Source organism: Rutilus rutilus, assembly GCF_951802725.1.
Source record: "Rutilus rutilus genome assembly, chromosome: 2".
Classification (NCBI taxonomy): domain Eukaryota; kingdom Metazoa; phylum Chordata; class Actinopteri; order Cypriniformes; family Leuciscidae; genus Rutilus; species Rutilus rutilus.
This window is the reverse complement of record NC_140210.1, coordinates 37,937,468-37,956,493: the sequence shown is the minus strand read 5'-3', so window position 1 is coordinate 37,956,493 and position 19,026 is coordinate 37,937,468. Positions and strand designations below refer to the sequence as shown.

The window sequence follows — 19,026 nt, the reverse complement described above, 5'->3', positions numbered from 1 at the left end:
TATATTTAAAGAATAAAATTATAGGCCATCTACATGGCATACTAATCTGCGCTAAACTTCGCGTCAGGAACCAGGCGAACGCGACAGGAGCAAGAATAGCATGGCAAGAATGTTGCCATCCAAACCTTATTACAAAAACATGTAAAATGCATATATATATATATATATATATATATATATATATATATATATATATATATATATATAGTGCATTATACATGTCAATGCACTACAATGCATATATATATTTTTTTTATTAAAATTAGTGATACAAATAAATAATATTCATAATTGTTGAAAAAATTATTTCAAAGTCTATTTTAAGTCTTTTTATAAATCTATCTATATGGAGAATCTATCAATTATGAATATGATTTATTTGTATAATTAATAATATTTTTAAATATTTTATTAATATTCATATTTTAATATGTCCATTTATCCATCCATCCATTGGTAGATAGATAGATATTTATTTGGGGGGATTTTAGTTTTTATGAATATTATTACTTTTAACAATACTATTTAACGATAAATATTCTTACTAAATATTAATATAATCTGATATTATAATTTATTGCCCTATTAATATTTGTAAACACTAAATGGTTTAAATAATTAAAATATGCTAATTATATCTGCAGTAGAATCTCTGCCCAATTCTTTACATTTATTTAAGTGGGTTCATCATAGAATTAATAGCAGTATTTGTGTTTTTCATATAAAATCTCTGCATTAGTGGATAAAGTGTGACTGTGCAGGAGACAACTTTAAAATGAATGTCCATGGTTTTTGAAACAAGCGACACAATGTTTATATCTGACTTAATTTTTATTCACATTACTGAAAGCACACCTTCACACAATCTATGAATCTTCCCAGCAACATCAGCGCTCATTGAGCGAGTTCTCATGAACGCCGCCACCAGCACTGCAGCTTCATCTGGACAGTATTTGCTGCCATTGAGGGTTGATGTAAACTCGTTCACCGTCTCTGGAGGAAGCCAGTCTTCAGGGATTTCCACCGCACATTGTTCTACAGTACCACTTTTGATGTCCATGTCAAGCTTAATATTCACATCATCTACCACTAAAGATGTGCAAACGCTGAATTTTGGAGTTTTGCCATAAATCCACTCCCACATTTGAATATCCTTTGTCATCTTATGAATGCCAGGCATAAGAGCTTCATGAGCGGGGTCAACTGTGATGACTGGGCTGTCAAAGCCAAATTCATTATTGAACTGGGAAGCAATAGCCTCCATGATAGTGTCGGCGTCCAGAGTGGGATCCACATCCGAAAGGTTCTTGACAGGGGAAGGAACGCTGGGGGTGGCATTGCTCCTGATGACTTCAGAAGTGTTACTCTTCAGAACTGAGGACAATATTGAACGATCCACAGAACACAGCAATGTACAGTGATGATAAGCAGAGGTTCTGCCTAATTTCGCAGCAGTGCCTGAAATCTTGTGATGCCCATTCAACAAAATATCAAATCTGTCTGTTGCAGTGACATCTAGACCGGGTCTGAGTGCTTTCAATGCACTGGTAACGACTTTGAGATTTCTGTGACGGTCGTATTTCTTCTTGGAGGTGAAGAAGGTCATGTTGATGTTCCCAAAATCATGGAAAACCGTCCCACCTCCACTGCGACGTCTCGCTAGCGGGATCCCCAAGCGCCTCATCAGGGGAAGGTTACACTCCTGCCAGGGGTTTTGATGTCTGCCTATGACCACCACTGGGGAATTTCTCCATAACAACAATATGCTTCTGTTTTGCAGATCAACGTGATCGTGAATCCAGTCTTCTAAGGCTAGGTTCTCAAATATGCCAGCTGACGCAGATTTCAGGATGACACCAGCTTTTCCCATCTCATCGAAGTAGGTGGACAAAGTGCTTTTGAGGCGAGCTGACCCAGAGAGGACACATGCCCTGTTTGACAGTCTCAAAATCATCGCTAATCGCTCGAAATGTTGGTAAGGCTCTAATACATCACATATTATTTGATTCTGAGGTGTGTAGCGAATTCTTTCGAGACAATGTTGCACATCAAAAACAAATCTGTACAGTTTACGTACCGCTTATTCCCATGCCTGCAGTTCACATTGACAACCGGGTCAACAGGATCACATCTCCTGGCAAGTCATAATAAAAGTCCTGCACGACATAATTGAATTATACCAAATTAGAATATTAAATGTTTGTAATGTCAAGTAAATAATAACAATATTTCAATAATAATATAAACGCCTCCTCGGGTAATGTCTTAATAATGTAATCACAAAAAAAAGATTCGTAACGGACTTTTATTTTGACATGTTGTTCTAGACTAGAGGAAGGCGTTTGATTTCGTGTTGCACAAAGTTGGCCAAATGTTTTAGGAGGTTGTATTTTTCCGAGTTTTGTTTATAATTATTTAAATTTTAACAAATAGAGGATACAATAACACACAATGAATCTTTCAGACAACAAGTTATGTCTCAATATTCAACAAGTGAAAATATATAAAGAAGCCTAATTAACCTATTGAAAAATATTTCTCAAGAAATGTAAAAAAAAAAAAAAAAGATAAATAAAAGGGGGAGGGGCACAACAATTAATAAAAGCATATTCTGAAAGAAAATTAAACATGACACAAATTCTAGATGTTTTTTTTTTAGCTTTCTTATTAACAGACATTGTGATTGTATAAAATACAAATGTAACTCTTGTTTGAAGATGTTAAAGCGAGATTTACTTTTTGTATATTTACATGCATGGATATAAACTTTCCAATTAATAAAAGAATTGATTTGTTTAGAGCCCAAAAGAATATGTATATAAGATATGGAAAAATCACAAAAGTTGTTGCTGTATTTTATTTCCACCAAACTTTTTACTACAAACATGAAACCACTGCCTCACTTTACCTAAAAAATAAATAAATAAAACTTCTGAAGTAGAATTGGAGCTAACTAGCCTATTGAAAACGTTTATAATTATCATCTTGATACGCTGTAAGATCACAAAAAACTTTTTTTTTTTTACCATAATATTCTTTATAGCTGAATTGAAATTGATTAATATCATCATCATCATATTTTTTTCTGTCTAAATGAATCTGTGTGCGTGCTTTTGTTCACAGTTGGTGTTTGTCGCACTGTGGGAAGAGTCTGTGTATTTAAAGACCACTAGGTGGTATTAGATAATTCCGAATGCATAATTCAGTTTGACAGCTGTAATTTGATCAGTACAAGATCCATGTTACTCTTCTCAAAGTAGTTAATGATTAAAGTTCAGAATGAGATGAGGACATTACTAAATTCAATCAGAAAGAAAGCATTTTGATAAATGGGGTGCATTTTGATCACTTGATCAAGCTCACCAGTGTCCTCTATCTGACTTATTCAGAGAATTTGATCTTCCTTGAAACAAACGGCACTTATCTAAATCCCGTTCCTGTCATAGATCAGAGTTAGTGATATGTAGCCTACCTGGAATTTAGATTTAGCTTTGATAACGCTTGATTAAATGATATAGCTATTTTGACCGGAGGCATTTTACTTCACAATAAGGTATATTCAAACATTACAACTTTTAGTTATAATTGAATTTTAGTTAATCATATGTTGTTGTTTTTCTTCAAAAGATGACTCGATAAGTCATGCGGAATGTTTTATGTAGTTACAAAAATATGCAAATAATTAAAAAGTTAATAATCAGTTTATATTTTTTTATATTTTCATTTTAGGTGTTTCTGTTAAGGTTAAATCATTAAAAGTATCAAGTAAATTTGATGTTGGAGTAAGCTGAAGACTAAAAACGTTTTTGTAAATAACAATGGGGGAGTGAATCGGTGAAAGTCAATTCTCTGAAATCTGATTGGTCAGCTTCTCGTCTCTGATTGGCTATTGCACTGACTGAGTGGAATCTACGCAGAGCTCTGAGCGGATGCTTCCGGTACGACCGTTGTTTGACAGATCGGGACGGACCGTCGCTTTCAGGTAGGGTTATCAACGACACACCATGTACAGTTTTACTGGTCATCCGGATTATGTGACAGCACGTTTTATATCTACTGTAAGTTTATTGTGTGTGTGTGTGTGCCGTGAGAGTTTCCCGGTTGAGGTCGCAGACGGTGCTGTGTGTTGATCTGCTGAGGTCACCGCACAGCATCACCGCCGCCAACTGCAGCCCGATGGACGGATCACTTTACAACACTGAATGCAGAGAAAAAACATCAAAACATGACGGCTGAGTCATGGGTTTCAATAACGGGCAGATCTGCAATCACTTTCATAAATGCATGCGTTTAGCTTCAGTGTACAGTCATTCAGGGCTTGTTTGCTGACATGTTTTAACCCGTGATCAGCTGATGAGACCATCCGTGTGATGATGCTGAAGCTGTTTCATTATTCCTACAACTGATGACATGTTCTGCTTTTCATATGACATGGGAATGAGCATAAATGATGTCTCGTGGACCCTGACTTCTCAGATATAATGTGGCCTATATAACATGTGATAGATTTTGGGCAGTGGAAGACCCAGACCTCTGTGCTGGACCAGCCCGCTTCATCAGTGGCTGACACTCTTAATGAATATGGTACACTTGAGTGTCCTGTTACTGAGCAAAGGTGCTACTTCCATTAGCTATCCGGTGTTTACTTTTAGGTAAGTTAGACAAACTATTAATACATTTAATGTAGTATGAAAAGTAGCTTGTTTTAAACACGTCAAATTGTGATTTGTGGTCCATCCTTCCTTAGAGGTCTTGACTGTCTTTACTGTATCCGATAATTAAAACAATAATTTTTATGTATATATTTTTTTATATAATAATATGCTGAATTGAGGTTTAATAAATGTAGTAAATATTTAGAGTGACAAAACATAATGTTTAGCAAAACACAACCTCTTTTTGTCATGTTAGCCAAGTAGATAAAAAAAACATAAATATATAGGCTACAGTACCGGTCAAAAGTTTGGAAACATTACTATTTTTAATGTTTTTGAAAGAAGTCTCTTATGCTCATCAAGCCTGCATTTATTTGATCAAAAATACAGAAAAAACAGTAATATTGTCAAATATTATTACAATTGAAAATAATGATTTTCTATTTTAATACACTTTAAAATACAATTTATTTCTGTGATGGATTTTCATCTGCTATAACTCCAGTCTCCAGTGTCACAGAAGTGTCAGAAATCATTCTAATATGCAGATTTATTATCAATGTTGGAAACCGTTGTGCTGCTTAATATTTTTTTAATAACCTTTGATACTTTTTCCAGGATTCTTTGATGAATAAAAAGTTAAAAAAGAACAGCATTTATTTAAAATCGAAATCTTTTGTAACAATTTAAACTACCGGTCAAAAGTATGGGGTCAGTAATTTATTATTATTATTTTTTTAAATTGCTATGTATCAGTTATTTATGTATTTTATACATTTGATCTATATTCTGTGTGTTTATTTAATGTGTACTGCTAGAAAAACACCATTGTAAACTGTATACAGACATTTCCCAAATTTTAGGTTATAAAGATTAGTGATGCACTGAAATAATTTTTTTATCGAAACGCCAAAACTGAAATAAAATTTAGCTGAAAGAACTGAAAATAAAGTTTGGATCATTAAATTTAAGTGCATTCAGGTGAGTTTAATTAAACTCTATATGCTGTTATGGTGTCATTTTCTCAGGTGATAAATTAAAACAGTTCTTCAGCTGCGAGCCGCTTCTTAATATTTCAGACGAACAAACGTTTTTTATTTGTTTTAAGTCCATCCACAGGGCTGACGTGTTTACCTGTTGTAACTTGTCGTAGTGTGGACATAATATATGCAGACACGGTCAAAACGGTCTGTGAAGCGCTAATAATTTCATTGTCAGTGAAATTTCTATTTTTGACAAAGTTAATAAAAATACTTTAATAATTTGTGTTAGTACTAAACAGTAAACACTAATACAAAGTTCAAATCTACTTGATGTTAACTGGCAACATTGTCTGAATTAAGCACCTCCTTTCACTGACCATTTATTGAAAATCTTTTTTTTTTTTTTTAAGCGTTTCGGCCCTATTTTGTACTGTATTCATGAAAAGTGTCACCAGTTGTTTCCATCAAAGTCCTGCTTGAGTTTATGCATGAGTCGTCTTTGTCGCAGCAGCATCTGTATGCATAACATTTGAAATCAATGTTCACAAAAATGTTCACAGTGTGTTGTTTAGGCTGTTGGTTACACTTGACCGTTGAACATGTCTAAGTGCAGCTTAGTTCGTTTCTTATTGAATCGTTGAGTGTTGTATTTGTCAGTTGGGGGCTTTGAAACAAAACTGTGTCTGTAAGTGTGTGTGTGTGTGTGCCCATCTTTTCTTGTTCTCTCATGCTTAAGGGTGCATACTAAGGGCATTGTTAACTGAGGACAATGGCCATTAGAAGGTTCCCATTAGTGAGTAACGAATACAGGCATTTCAGCTTTTCTTTCTTTTTCCCCCTGTCATTATTGCCCTGTGGTTTCCATTTACTTTCTCATTATTCTATAGTGTGTTATTGAATGTCAGAGTTTTTCAAAGCTATCTCTGTCTATAATCAATCTGAATGTGATACAGTCACCTCTTTTATCTGTATAAGCCGTAAATCTCTTGATAGATGCACTGTAAAAAAAAAAAAAAAAAGATTACAGGAAAAATGGTTTCCAGAATAATTGTTAAAAATAGAACATGTTAAACACATTTGAACAACCTGTAAATTTTACAATGTAATTTAAATTGTAATTTACACACACACATACACAAAAAAGGCCATGCTGCTACTAAAATCTGTTTTTGGCCTTTACCATATACTGACACAGGGGTGTGATTTATCTGTATTTAGATCCATTATTTTTACGGATTTTCATATTTTTCTGATGACCCGATGTGAATTGCGTAAATCCGAGGGGAAAAAATGGTTGTGGGGGCAGTCGTGAAATCGTGAAATGGCCAAACTGCAAAGTGTTACTTTTTCTGATACGTTTATTTCATGCACGGATTGCTTCTGACAGAGCTGCATGTTAACCAGTGTTCAAAGGGCCAAATGCAAGTAAGAATCTGCGTTGAAATGGTGTTACTCGTCAGTTGTCTGGTAACATTTTATGAATTTTGACAATGCATGGTTGTGAGAATGTCATATACAGTGTATGGCTTAGTGCGATCATCAAATTGCGATGGTTGTGATGTACTAGTTATATAAATATAGTCTGACACGCTGCATGTTTCATTGTAAAGCACAGCACTATCAGGTTTTCCTTCTTCTTTTTTGCTTTAGCTGATCACATCCACCATAATCACACAGGGGCTAAAGAGAAACACATGATAAATCAAAGTTCATCACAAGCAGCTTTTCCACAAGCTGAGAGAATAGAGATGACATGCACACAAATACACCATCATGGTAACACTCACTAAAATAAAGCAATAAAACTTCATTTAACAAGATGTAACAGAACATACAGAAATAAGATGTAACATAAAACCCTTATGAACATAATTGAAAAAAAGAAGAAACGTAATTATTAAACCGTGACGTGTTAAGGCCCTTTCACAACTATAAATATAACTGTAATGTTAACTAGATTGGCGTCCACACCGTGGACACGACGTCTTTCTGTTTATTACACGCTGCAGTTTTGTCGTCTGCCGCTTTAAATGCTCGAGCTCTTTAAAGCAGGATGGATTCTGATTTGCTTTCATTGTTTTTATCGTTCATAAGCTGGAAAAAATCCTGCTTTTAAGTCTCTTACAGTGAAAATTACAAACATTTTTATAGTCATCTCCAGCCATTACCAGTGCGCTTTATACACGCTCACAGTCAGATATGGATATGTGGATGAATCCCTTGATGTCTGCTGTGATCTCAGTAATCTGATCCTCTCCACCCCCATTGTGTTCAGTTGTTTGCCTCCAGACACTGTGATGACATCACTGAATGGCTTTAGATGGACTCATGCTCAGAATTATTTAATTTTTTTTGGTGTGGATGGGAGATTCAAGTAAACATGCAATTTTGTTGAAGGTTTGGTTTTTGCCTCAGTCTCACGCTATAAACGTGCTCATGTGTGTAATGAATGTGAAGGGCTTTTATGGTATGCCGCAAAGGTCAGCAAAATCAGCGAGCGTGTGGTTCAGTGTACATGCAATCCTGCTTGTGCAACCCGGGATGTGAAAGGAACTAGTGAAGATGGGGTTATGGTGGGTAGAGAGGAAGATCATGAGAATTAAATCATGCTGTAGGAAGGCCAGATGGATGTGTGTGTGTGTGTCTGTTAGGGATGATGACGTCAGTTTGGGGAGTTTCCTCTGCTGATTATGATCATTGGCAGACCTGTTTTCAGCCCTGTTTACATTAACATTACTATTATTAAAACAATATTTACATTTTTTGGTTTTATTTGTTTTTGTGCATTTGTGTGATACACAATAAGGGATTGAATGTTATAATAATCATTATATTAAGTATTATTTGTATGCTATATAGTATTTATTAATATTTAGATTTTTAAAAAAATATTTTTATTTAGCTTTCATTCATTTTTATTCCAGTTTTAGTATTATAATTTTTTTACTGTAACCGAAACGTATTTTATTTCTGTTACAAATGTTCAAATTATCACACAAGTACTGAGATAAATGTTTATAGTTCGGATAGAAACACTACGGTAGCGATCAAAAGCAAATCCCCTTTTATAGGTAACTAACTTGACGCTTCAAATAACGATTGTATCGATTGCATCATTACACCAGTAGGTGGAGACAAGTGACTGATAAAAATGTATGTGTCATTGAATCATTCATCAATCAATCATCATTCAAGAGTTTCGTTCAAAAACGCTGATTCATCCAGTAATGAAACAAGTGAAGTCTTTATGAGTGAGTCATTGAATCTTTTTTTTATATATATATATATAATTCTATGGAAATAAAATAATGCCAAATGTTTTTGAAACAAAAAAGCCTGCTGAATTGCACTACTTGCATACAACATTGGCAATTTAATTGCCAATGAAAGGTGAATATGGATTATTGAATTTTTAATAATGAAAATGTGTTTGAAATGTTTTGAATTAAAATATTCACAGCTTAAATATTCAACCATGCTGAATTTCAGCCCATAAAAATGCAAGCCCTAAAAATAAAATGCATTAAAATGCAAGTATGGTTAATGCAATGCATTTTTTTTTCAAGTAGTGCAATTCAACAGGCTTTTTTGTTTCAAAAACATTTGGCATTATTTTACTTCCATAGAATTATATATATATAAAAAAAAGATTCAATGACTCACTCATAAAGAATTCATTCAAATTAAAGGGATGGTTCGGCGTAATTTCAACCTAGTGTCCTTTGCACCATGACCTCGAGCCAAACACCCCCCCAGAAGCTTTTTTTCCTTGGTCGAACATTATTAAAGTTAGAGCTTATTTAGAGAAATCAGCTGGATGGCTTAGTGCAGGTGCTAATGGATCCAAGGATGTATCTCGTAAATTACCCCACTAATAATGCCCGGAATGGTACCAAACTTCTACAGTAGTACAAATAGGTTCCGTACTAATAAAACGAGGCATTGGAAAGTTTGTAAGAACATTTATTTAAATAGTTTATTTAAATAACACTTGCCTGACGGCTCATGCTACCGATAACCCGGAGGTCGAGGTCACTTCCGCGATATGGGAAAAGCCCGTAAAAGTCCTGGCAGAAAGCGATGCGTGTCTGACGATACATCCTTATGCATCGCTTTCTGCCAGGACTTTTACGGGCTTTTCTCAAATCACGGTCCAAGTGACCTCAACGCCCGTTTTTTCTATTAATCAAATTGTGTGCCATAGCTGTTATTATATTGTGTATTTTTGCATGGCTGAGAAGCTGTATTGCCCAATCATCATCCATGATCTGTTTTTTAATCTGGTGCCATTTTATTTATTTTAGTAATCCATCCAGATGAACATGCATTGACTTGAACTGAATATGTGCGTAGAGACCTTTTTTTTTCAGCCTGTCGTGATCCTGACTGAATGTGTGATTGTGATCTTTGCATGTTGCATTAAGCCTGTTGTCTTGCTCTGTGTTGCAGTGCCTGTTGTTGATGGCCCAGCTGAGTGTTGCGGTAGAATGGGACAGAGCACATCGAGCCCCGAGTCTGCAGAACCTCCAGAGGTGAGCAGCACCACCATAATGCTTTTCCTTATCCACAAATACACAAAACTTTACCTTCTCAGTCTGAGCTTTTCATAAGTTTCAATGTGAGTGCAATGGAGTACCTAAATTCTGAGGACAAATTAGCCCAATTTCCCGAGCTCTCTTTGCATGTCTTGGAATGTTGGCAGTTATCTATCAACATCTAACCCAATCTGCTTCCTGTATAAAGGGTGACTATTGGGCTTTTCACATTTGAAATTGTTCATTGCCATTTTTAGCCCTGTTCATCCTTTACTCTGGGTTAGTAATTAATAGTAGACTTTTTAAAATTTCACACTGTTTGTAAACCATTGGTTAATGTTCTCATAGTTTGCATATTCAAAAGGTTTATAGCATTGATTGGACATGTGTAGCACATAACAAGCAAGCTGTTTGGTTTTATAACAGTTTGTTGACTATGGAAAAGTCCATATGAAAATACGCTGTGTAATAAGTGCATGAATATTTTAGAGGTATTTTATGAAAGGTTGTCTTTTGTTAAACAGCTTGCTGTTACATTTTAGGTACACTGTATATTATTTAGTGATGCACCGATTGAAAAGGAGTAGGAGGATGCTTAGGTAGCTAGCTTGAAGCCAATGGGGCTGTCAGTAAAAACAGGTCCAGTCTAGTCACTCTGATGTTAAGGTCTTTTATTTTCCTTCCAAATCAGGTATTGGATATGGGTGTGTATGTAGGGGTGTATGTGTGTGAGCGTGTGGTTTCTACAAGAACAGAAATACAATGTTTTAGTTCACAATAAACATAACATGGAATTCACAGGAAATAAAGGAATTTAAACAATACATGAAGCCATCTACTCATAATATAATCTCAAATACATATGTAAATAACTAAAGAACATGCTTAAGCAGGAAATATAGCAAAATAAACATATTTAGGACAAACTTAATACAGAATAATTAAGTGTAAAAAAAAAGCACTTACATGGTCAAATACACACACGCAGGGGAAAAACAAAGGAAGAACTCAGTCCTCTGCACAGTGCATCCATGTGCACCAGAATGAAGGTGCTGTGGGCACAGGTGCCATTTATAAGGCCTGATAGTGTCCTAATTGGCTTGAGATTAGGTGGGTGGAGCTAAAACTTAATAGGAAAATTAACAAGCTAAGTGGGGTGTGGCACATGCTTGGCACCTTGACGCTTAGGGACACACAACTTCTCAACACCGATCATGATTTTTCATGGCCGGTTTTGATACTGGTTGCCAATTTTGCTCTATAACAGGCAAACTGGCCTTAAAAAAAATATCTGTAGCCATTTTAAATGAAGGGCAACCATTGCATTTTAATCATGATCCAAAGAAAGATGCTACACACATGATGTAGCTGATTTTAGATTTGTGAAATTATGCTACATAAGACACCTGCACAAAACAAAAAACAGCAGAGGGTCTGAATGAAAATGCAAATTCACTCTCTGACAGTAGGTGGCGCTTATGGAACAGCGTTTTGGGGGTAATGCTGAACACAAAGCAGCTCTGTGCTTATAAACGCTTCTTTATTCAGAGGTAAGGGGAAAGAAAATGCCATTTACTGAAGACAATCAGTTCCCTTCAGAGATGCATTCATATAAACCCCCACCACCTATTCAGTATTTATGTTTTCCTTCCAATATTTCGAGCATCGTGAACAGTGAGCTTGCTGTGCCCGGTACAGTATCGGAGTTCTCTTCTTTGCATCCGTTTTCAGCGTGTCCCATCTCTGGCCTGGGTTAACTTCCTGTTTACAGACTTCGTAATATTTCCTTACAAATTACACTTTGGGAAATGATTGCAATGCAGTTTGTCCGGAATAGAGATAAATCTCTAAAATCTAAAATAAAACAAAAAAACGATTTATGGACGATCGACCAGTGCATCTCTAATACTTTTGAATCCACACCTGCTCTGGTGCGAAATTACTAGTGTAAAGTGTTTGTCAGTCCTGAGTTTAAAAAGTAGTTTACCATAGTGATAATGTGAATATCCCTCAAGTTTTGGACTCTTTTTCTGTGCGATGTCTTCATTCACACATACTGATAAGCAGCTGCACTGCTCTTTCCCATCATGCACCTTGCACCTCACTCACGTTCCTTCACAAACCCAACCCTGCTTTCACCAATCTGTTCACGTGTCAATATCAGCAGCGGTTTACTTTTGTTTTACCGCCTTCTTTTCCTTCTCTCATAAATCTTCTTTGTGTAGATCCTTGACAGCTGTGTTTTGTAGGTGGACAGATTGTCTGCAGCTAATCTGATCACGTGCTTTTTTAGCTCTGTCATGATGGGCAAAGTGAGAGTTTAGAAAATACACCTAGATTCCTAGAGTAGGAATACAGAATTGCACAAATCCATATCTCGGTCCAAAGATTACAAATCGCAAGGGTGCATTTGCTTACGAAACATCACTCTGAATGTTGGCCTATCAAAGCAAGTCCATTAACAGGTTTATTAAGGGATATTTCAGGTGCACTAAGTAATAATAGCCGTTTTTTATATCTTAAGTTAAAGAAATGAATAGTAATTTTGGAAAATATGATTAAAATGGTGTACATTCACTTAAAGGGTTAGGCTAGTTCACCCAAAATGAAAATTCTATCATCAATTACTCACTCTCATGTTGTTCCAAACACAAATGAAGATGTTTTTAATGAAATAAGGGATATTTCTGTCCCTCCAATAAAGTCCCCCTGTAGTCACTGATTGTATCCCTTAAAACTCATCTTTAATGACCAAAATGACATATTTAAATGTTTTTTCCTTGAAAAACAATTTCTTCATGCCTTAAAGTAGCTTGAATGTAACTCTACACTACAGCCTTGCCTCATTTACTATACGCGGTTCTATGAATATGCAAATGAGCCCCGCCTCCACTCACTCACTCACACCAGCTCAGAGATCCACTCGTTGACGTGATTGGTTACAAGCTAGTTTGTGACGTCAGAAACACCAGCGAACACGTCAGCGTCTTTGGTTCTCTGCAGTTTTAAGGAGAAAATACTCAGCAATGGTGTTGACTTATTCATTTGCACATGGTTTGTCTTAAAGCATATTAAAAACACCACACAGACAAATAAACAACATTAAAAGCTTGATTTTCCACTACAGGGGGACTTTAAAAGTCTATTCAACCAAAAATCTGACGCTTCAAAAAGTTTAATCATAAAATAAATCCTTCCGAAGTCTTCTGAAGAGGCACGATATGTTTTACATGATTCAATTTAGGCTTTTTTTCACATATAAACATTGATCATACACATACATAGGGCACTCAAATATGATAAACCGACGCTTAACTGTACTTGCTTGACTTGCGAGTCTTATGGGTTTGGAACGACACGAGGGTGAGTTCATTTTTGGGCGAACTATCCCTTTAAGATGATAAGTGCATTAATATCCGTGGCCTAGAAAAGGCTATTTACATTGTACTGATGAGATCACACTTCTCACTCACTACATTTCAATAACCCCCCAAAAAATGTAGTGCACCTTTAAGACAATGGGCAGATAGTCCTGTAACACAACTGGAGTGACATTTGAGAGAGATTCTAAATTCTGCACACTCGAGATGAAAGTCACACATAAGTATGTTTTGATAAAGTCAGAGGATGTGTTGACATCCACATGGTTATGTGGTTTCCAAAAGACACCCTGATCAAATCTACCACTTCTGTTTTAAAGTACTTCAGCATTTTAGAAGAATGTTGCACTTCTAAAATTCTAGAAGAACACTCTTCTTCTTTCACACCCACAAATATGCAAACATCTTTAAACGAAACGTAGCACAACTGCATAAGTTATTAAGAATAGTTTATTTTTCTTAGCCCATTGCAAAATACCCACCCCCCCCCCCCCCCCTCGTTTTAAGCATAATTCAAACAAAAATCTGCAAAAATGCTTTACAAGAAAAATCTGCTTAGTTAAAGATGAATTAGCTTCGTAGTATTTTTATCATAGACAAATTGTCTTCTCGACTGATCTTGTTTTAATGATGTTGAGATATTTTACAGGAAAACAAGACGAAAAATACTTAAGAAAATTATTTTTGCAGTGTGTAAGATTCATTATCATTCAGAAGCTGGAAACAGTTCTGCTGTTCACTTCAGATACACCGTGGGCCTTAACAATGCTTTATTGAAAATAAATGAGCCGAGAAAGAGAGAGGGAAGGAATGAGTGTAGAAGAGTGACAGTGTGGGAATGCTTGAAGAAATGACGGCACGAAGGAGAGAGAAGAGAGGTTTACATAATCAGGGGGCAGGAAAAGATGGTTGTGCTCGAGTAACAAAATGGGATTTCTCTTCCTGTCCCTCACTCTTTCATTATCTCTCTCCTCATGAGCCAGATCTCTAAAGCTAGTCTTTTTTTTTTTTTCGTGTTCTCACTTTTAACCCCAGTGTTGTGTTCTCATCCGAATCTGGTTATATTAACATCCTGTGTGTTTTACAGCAGGACGGATTTGGAAACATCAAGAGTTTAGTGGAGGATCAGCTGCAGACCAGCATGGTCAGTAAACACACATTTAACACGATTACACTGAATCATATTCTTATGCAGGATTGTGCGAATATTTCATCTTTCACTATGAATTACCAATAAACATGTTATCATACACATGACATATGATGTATTTCCTGAAACATTATATTATTTTTTTGGTCTGTTTAAAAAAAAAGAAAAAAAAAGACGGATGTTATAAATTGGACGGATAAATTGTTTGTTTTTTTGGCCTGTTTAAAAAAAAAAAACGGATAAATTGGACGGATAAATGTCTTTACTGTCACTGTTGATCAATTTAATGCATCTGGCTTAATAAAAGTACTATTTTTTTCTAAAAAACAAATCTTACTTACTGACTTTTTTGAACAGTATTGTGTAATCATTGTGAAATATTAAACTAACTCAGATTTTTCAGATTCAAATTTGAAATCATTATCAATTTTGAATAAGTTAAATTAAATGTAGCCATAATTAAAATTTGTTTAGAAAGTTGCCCAACCTTGGTTTCATGACACATATCTCATACTGTTCCTCATACACATATCTCATACTAAACATCTCTCTCTTTCTTTCTGTTTCCGCACAGGTGGTGGGAATCATAATCGGCGCTGGAGTCGCCATCATTCTCATCGCTGTCCTCATATTTTTTGTCCTGCGCAGGATGCAGCTCCGCAGTTAGTGAAATTTATATTTATTTTAGAACTTTTTTCTAAGCTCTTTAAAATGATCAAGTAATCTAGATTTCTAGAACAGTCATATCTTATTTATCTTGTTTGTTTGGTGTGTTCTCTCAGAACTCGAGGCTCAGGAAGCCCCGAAGTATCGTTTTCGTAAAAGAGACAAAGTCTTGTTTTATGGGAGGAAGATAATGAGGAAGGTGTCTCAGTCCACCTCCTCACTGGTGGGCTCCACCTCCTCCAGGCCCCGCCTCAAAAAGAAACAGAAGATGCTGAACATTGCCAAAAAGTGAGTTTCTGTTGTGTCTTTATGACGTCAAAACCCAGATGACTAATTCGCCAGTGGTTCCCTCAAGATTTTGGGATTTTATAATGGGGTTTTTCAATTTATGAGTAAAATGGGGTAAATGCACATAACAAGTAATACTTGAATGTTTCGCTCTACAACGTAAATGACACACACCCATATTGAAAACACAAATTTGGATGCTGTTAGTTGTTGTTTTTTTAAACCTATGTTTCTAATAAGAAACTAGATAAGAACGTTTGGTGTGTGAGTGTGTGCAGTTCCCATTGTAGAACAAAATGTGTAAGTATCGTCAACTTATATTTACCACAGACCTTATTTTACTCATAAATTGAAAAACCCCATAGGAAAATCTCGAGGTAACCAGTGGCAAATTAGACTTCCGAGTTTTGACGTCATCCCCGCACCGCACTATTTGGTTATTTTTATCGTCTCAGAAGATTCCCAAGCATCATGTCATGCCTCTATCCTTCAGAATCCTGCGCTTTAAGAAGGAAGTGCCCACTCTGCAGATGAAGGAACCTCCTCCGTCAGTGCTGGAGGCGGATCTCACAGAGTTTGACGTGGCCAACTCTCACCTGCCGTCTGAGGTGCTCTACATGCTCAAGAACGTGCGGTACGCTCCCATTGCGGTCGTTGAGATATGTTTGAGTTTTTTTCACATCGAGAATGAAATCAGACACTGGTAAAATATGACATATAACGTATGTATATTTGGTGTCTCTGTTTTTCTCTCCCACAGCGTGTTGGGTCACTTTGAGAAGCCATTGTTTCTGGAGCTGTGTAAACACATGGTGTTTCTGCAGTTCCAGCAGGGTGAATATGTCTTCAGACCCGGTCAGCCTGATAGCAGCATATATGTAGTACAGGATGGCAAGCTGGAGTTGTGTCTTACTGGACAGGTGTGTGTGTGTGTGTCAACACTGTTGTGGCAAAATTAATATAAGGCACTGCAATCTGTATATGTGATTGTTTGCAGGTTTCATACAAGGTGCTTAAAGTGCTTTAAAGGGATAGTTCACTTTGAAATACAATTTTGGTATGTTTTAGCTTACCTCAAGGGCATCCAAGATGTAGGTGTCTTTGTTTCCGCAGTAGTTTCAATTTTTATATTTTTAGGTCAAACTGTTCTTGTCTGTCAGTCATATAATGCAGGTCTATGGTCACCACCTGGTCCAAGTGATCTGAGGGCGCGCGTGCTTCCTGGTGTGTGACGTGTGCACGCGTTCTGGCTTCAGATCACTTGGACGTGGATGTGTACAAGAGGTAAAAACTATATAAATACTGTTCGTTTTCTCACACAAACCGCTCGTTTCGTGTCTTAGGCCATCAATGTGTACTTACGATGGGGAATTGTTTAATTTGGACGATGGGGAATTGTTTAATTTGGACTTCTCTGTGCATGCTCTTTGAGGTGGTGACCATAGGTCTGCATTATATGACTGACAGACAAGAACGGTTTGACCTAAAAATATCAAAATTGAAACTACTGCGGAAACAAAGACACCTACATCTTGGATGCCCTTGAGGTAAGCTAAAACATACCAAAATTGTATTTCAAAGTGAACTATCCCTTTAAGTAATTAGCTGTGAATTTTTTTTCGAAAAAACACAAAAAAGTTTCATGCAAAATGAACACTACAGCCCGTTTGAGCCATTTCTCATGGCTATGAGTGTGATATTGCACATATATTTCCAAGTAAATGATACAGCTTTCATTCTTCAGGTCAATCATATATTTATGGAAAAAAATTCAGATTGAATGAGGGAAGCGATATCTTTGTCATAGTATCCATTCAATGGTTAAGGTGATTTTGAAATCTTATTCAAATCGCATTTCTGTAATTCCGTTTCAGTCTGAGCGCTCTAATCTTTTTAATTGCAGTTTATTTGTACCATTTTGCTTTATTAGTATGTTTTGTATTTACCTTTTTTTAGAATTTGAAAGATAATAAAGATATTGTTTGATAAGTGAGATCTCTGATTGTAATCCTTGAAAAACAAAAATATTAGTGCTTGAAAAGTCCTTGAATTTAATTTGACAGTATCTGTAAGAAACCTGTGTTTTGTGTGTGTGTGAGTGTGACTCACCCAGTGTTATTTTAGTATAATTGACATACTATTATTGATATACTACTCTCTCTCTCTCTCATTAGGATGGGAAGGATGGAGTGGTCAAAGAGGTCTACCCTGGAGACAGTGTTCACAGTCTACTGAGCATCCTTGATGTCATCACGGTGAGTCACACCCACAATTCCTTTCTCTGTGTAACATAATTATTTTATAAAATGCATTAAATGACCTTTGTCTCTCTTTTTCCGTATCCTTTCCTGGTTCTGTTTTTTCTTCCCCTTTCCTTTTAAATATTCCCTTAAGAAGGTCAAATAGCAATTTTTGTTGAAAAAAAAAAGCACTTTACATGGGAAAATACTCACATGAGATTACATATTCTGGATATTATGCATAATTCAAGGATGAAAGTGCTTTGAACGTTTGTGTGCATGTGTTTGTGTATTTCAGGGTCACCAGAGGCCGTATAAAACCGTCTCTGCGAGAGCGGCAGAAGTGTCCACTGTCCTCAGACTGCCTGTTGATGCCTTTCTGTCCATCTTTGAGAAATACCCAGAGAGTCTTGTGCGAGTGGTTCAGGTCTGGCTTTATGAAACCTCTCAGAAGATTCTGTCGTTATCTGTAAGGACACTGGATGTAATTGAGAATATGCTTCCTGTTGTGTCATCCCTGCAGATCATCATGGTCCGTCTTCAGAGAGTGACGGTTCTGGCCCTGCACAACTACCTGGGGCTCACCAACGAACTCTTCAGCCATGTGAGTCAACACGCATATACACTCACTCACACACACTTTCTTTCTCATGATTGGCTGTTTTATAAGTGTTTTACAGTATCCAAAATATTTTCAGGTATTTTTCATTTCCTTTCTGTCTGCCTTCCTTTAGGAAATGCAGCCTCGTCCCTCTCCTCTCTCTCCTCATCCGACACGCTCCAGTCCTGTGCGGCACAGCAAACGCTTTGGCAGTCTCACCGTTCCTGATAAACACCGTGAGGCCGCTGTCCAAAATGCTACTGGTGAGGCATCATATCATAATTCACACGAATTTACTTGTAAACATTGTTTGCCCTTACTTTAATGCCAATATATAAAGATAATAAAGATATATTACTTATATTCTCTACTTAGAATCAGAATAAGAATCTAATGAATAATCACATAATGCAAAACATTTTACTAGTCCTAAAAATAGAATGATTAAAAAAGGATATTTTTAATAAAATTATATATATATATAATTATTATTATTCTTTTTTTTTTAAGCATACTTTAAATTATTAT

General features: G+C 36.1%; 2 protein-coding genes across 6 annotated transcripts in view; one reads left to right on the top strand and one right to left on the bottom strand.

The window, feature by feature from the left end:
- Positions 1 to 821: 821 nt before the first annotated feature.
- lipt1 (lipoyltransferase 1) lies at positions 822 to 2,121 on the bottom strand. The gene has a single exon (XM_084400724.1). It carries the CDS (start codon positions 1,952 to 1,954, stop codon positions 836 to 838), a length of 1,119 nt encoding a protein of 372 aa, XP_084256850.1. The 5' UTR covers positions 1,955 to 2,121; the 3' UTR covers positions 822 to 835.
- A 1,792-nt stretch (positions 2,122 to 3,913) lies between these two features.
- Positions 3,914 to 19,026, top strand: part of pnpla6 (patatin-like phospholipase domain containing 6) — a 36,977-nt gene continuing 21,864 nt past the window's right edge. For all 5 annotated transcript variants that reach the window (XM_084401896.1, XM_084401895.1, XM_084401893.1 and 2 more), the window contains exons 1-11: positions 3,914 to 3,982; positions 10,088 to 10,170; positions 14,641 to 14,697; positions 15,278 to 15,365; positions 15,486 to 15,657; positions 16,151 to 16,291; positions 16,418 to 16,577; positions 17,832 to 17,912; positions 18,196 to 18,324; positions 18,421 to 18,501; positions 18,632 to 18,761. In XM_084401896.1, the coding sequence (XP_084258022.1) occupies positions 10,126 to 10,170; positions 14,641 to 14,697; positions 15,278 to 15,365; positions 15,486 to 15,657; positions 16,151 to 16,291; positions 16,418 to 16,577; positions 17,832 to 17,912; positions 18,196 to 18,324; positions 18,421 to 18,501; positions 18,632 to 18,761 (1,084 nt within the window). In that variant the 5' untranslated portion in view covers positions 3,914 to 3,982; positions 10,088 to 10,125. The remainder of the gene's footprint in view (positions 3,983 to 10,087; positions 10,171 to 14,640; positions 14,698 to 15,277; positions 15,366 to 15,485; positions 15,658 to 16,150; positions 16,292 to 16,417; positions 16,578 to 17,831; positions 17,913 to 18,195; positions 18,325 to 18,420; positions 18,502 to 18,631; positions 18,762 to 19,026) is intronic.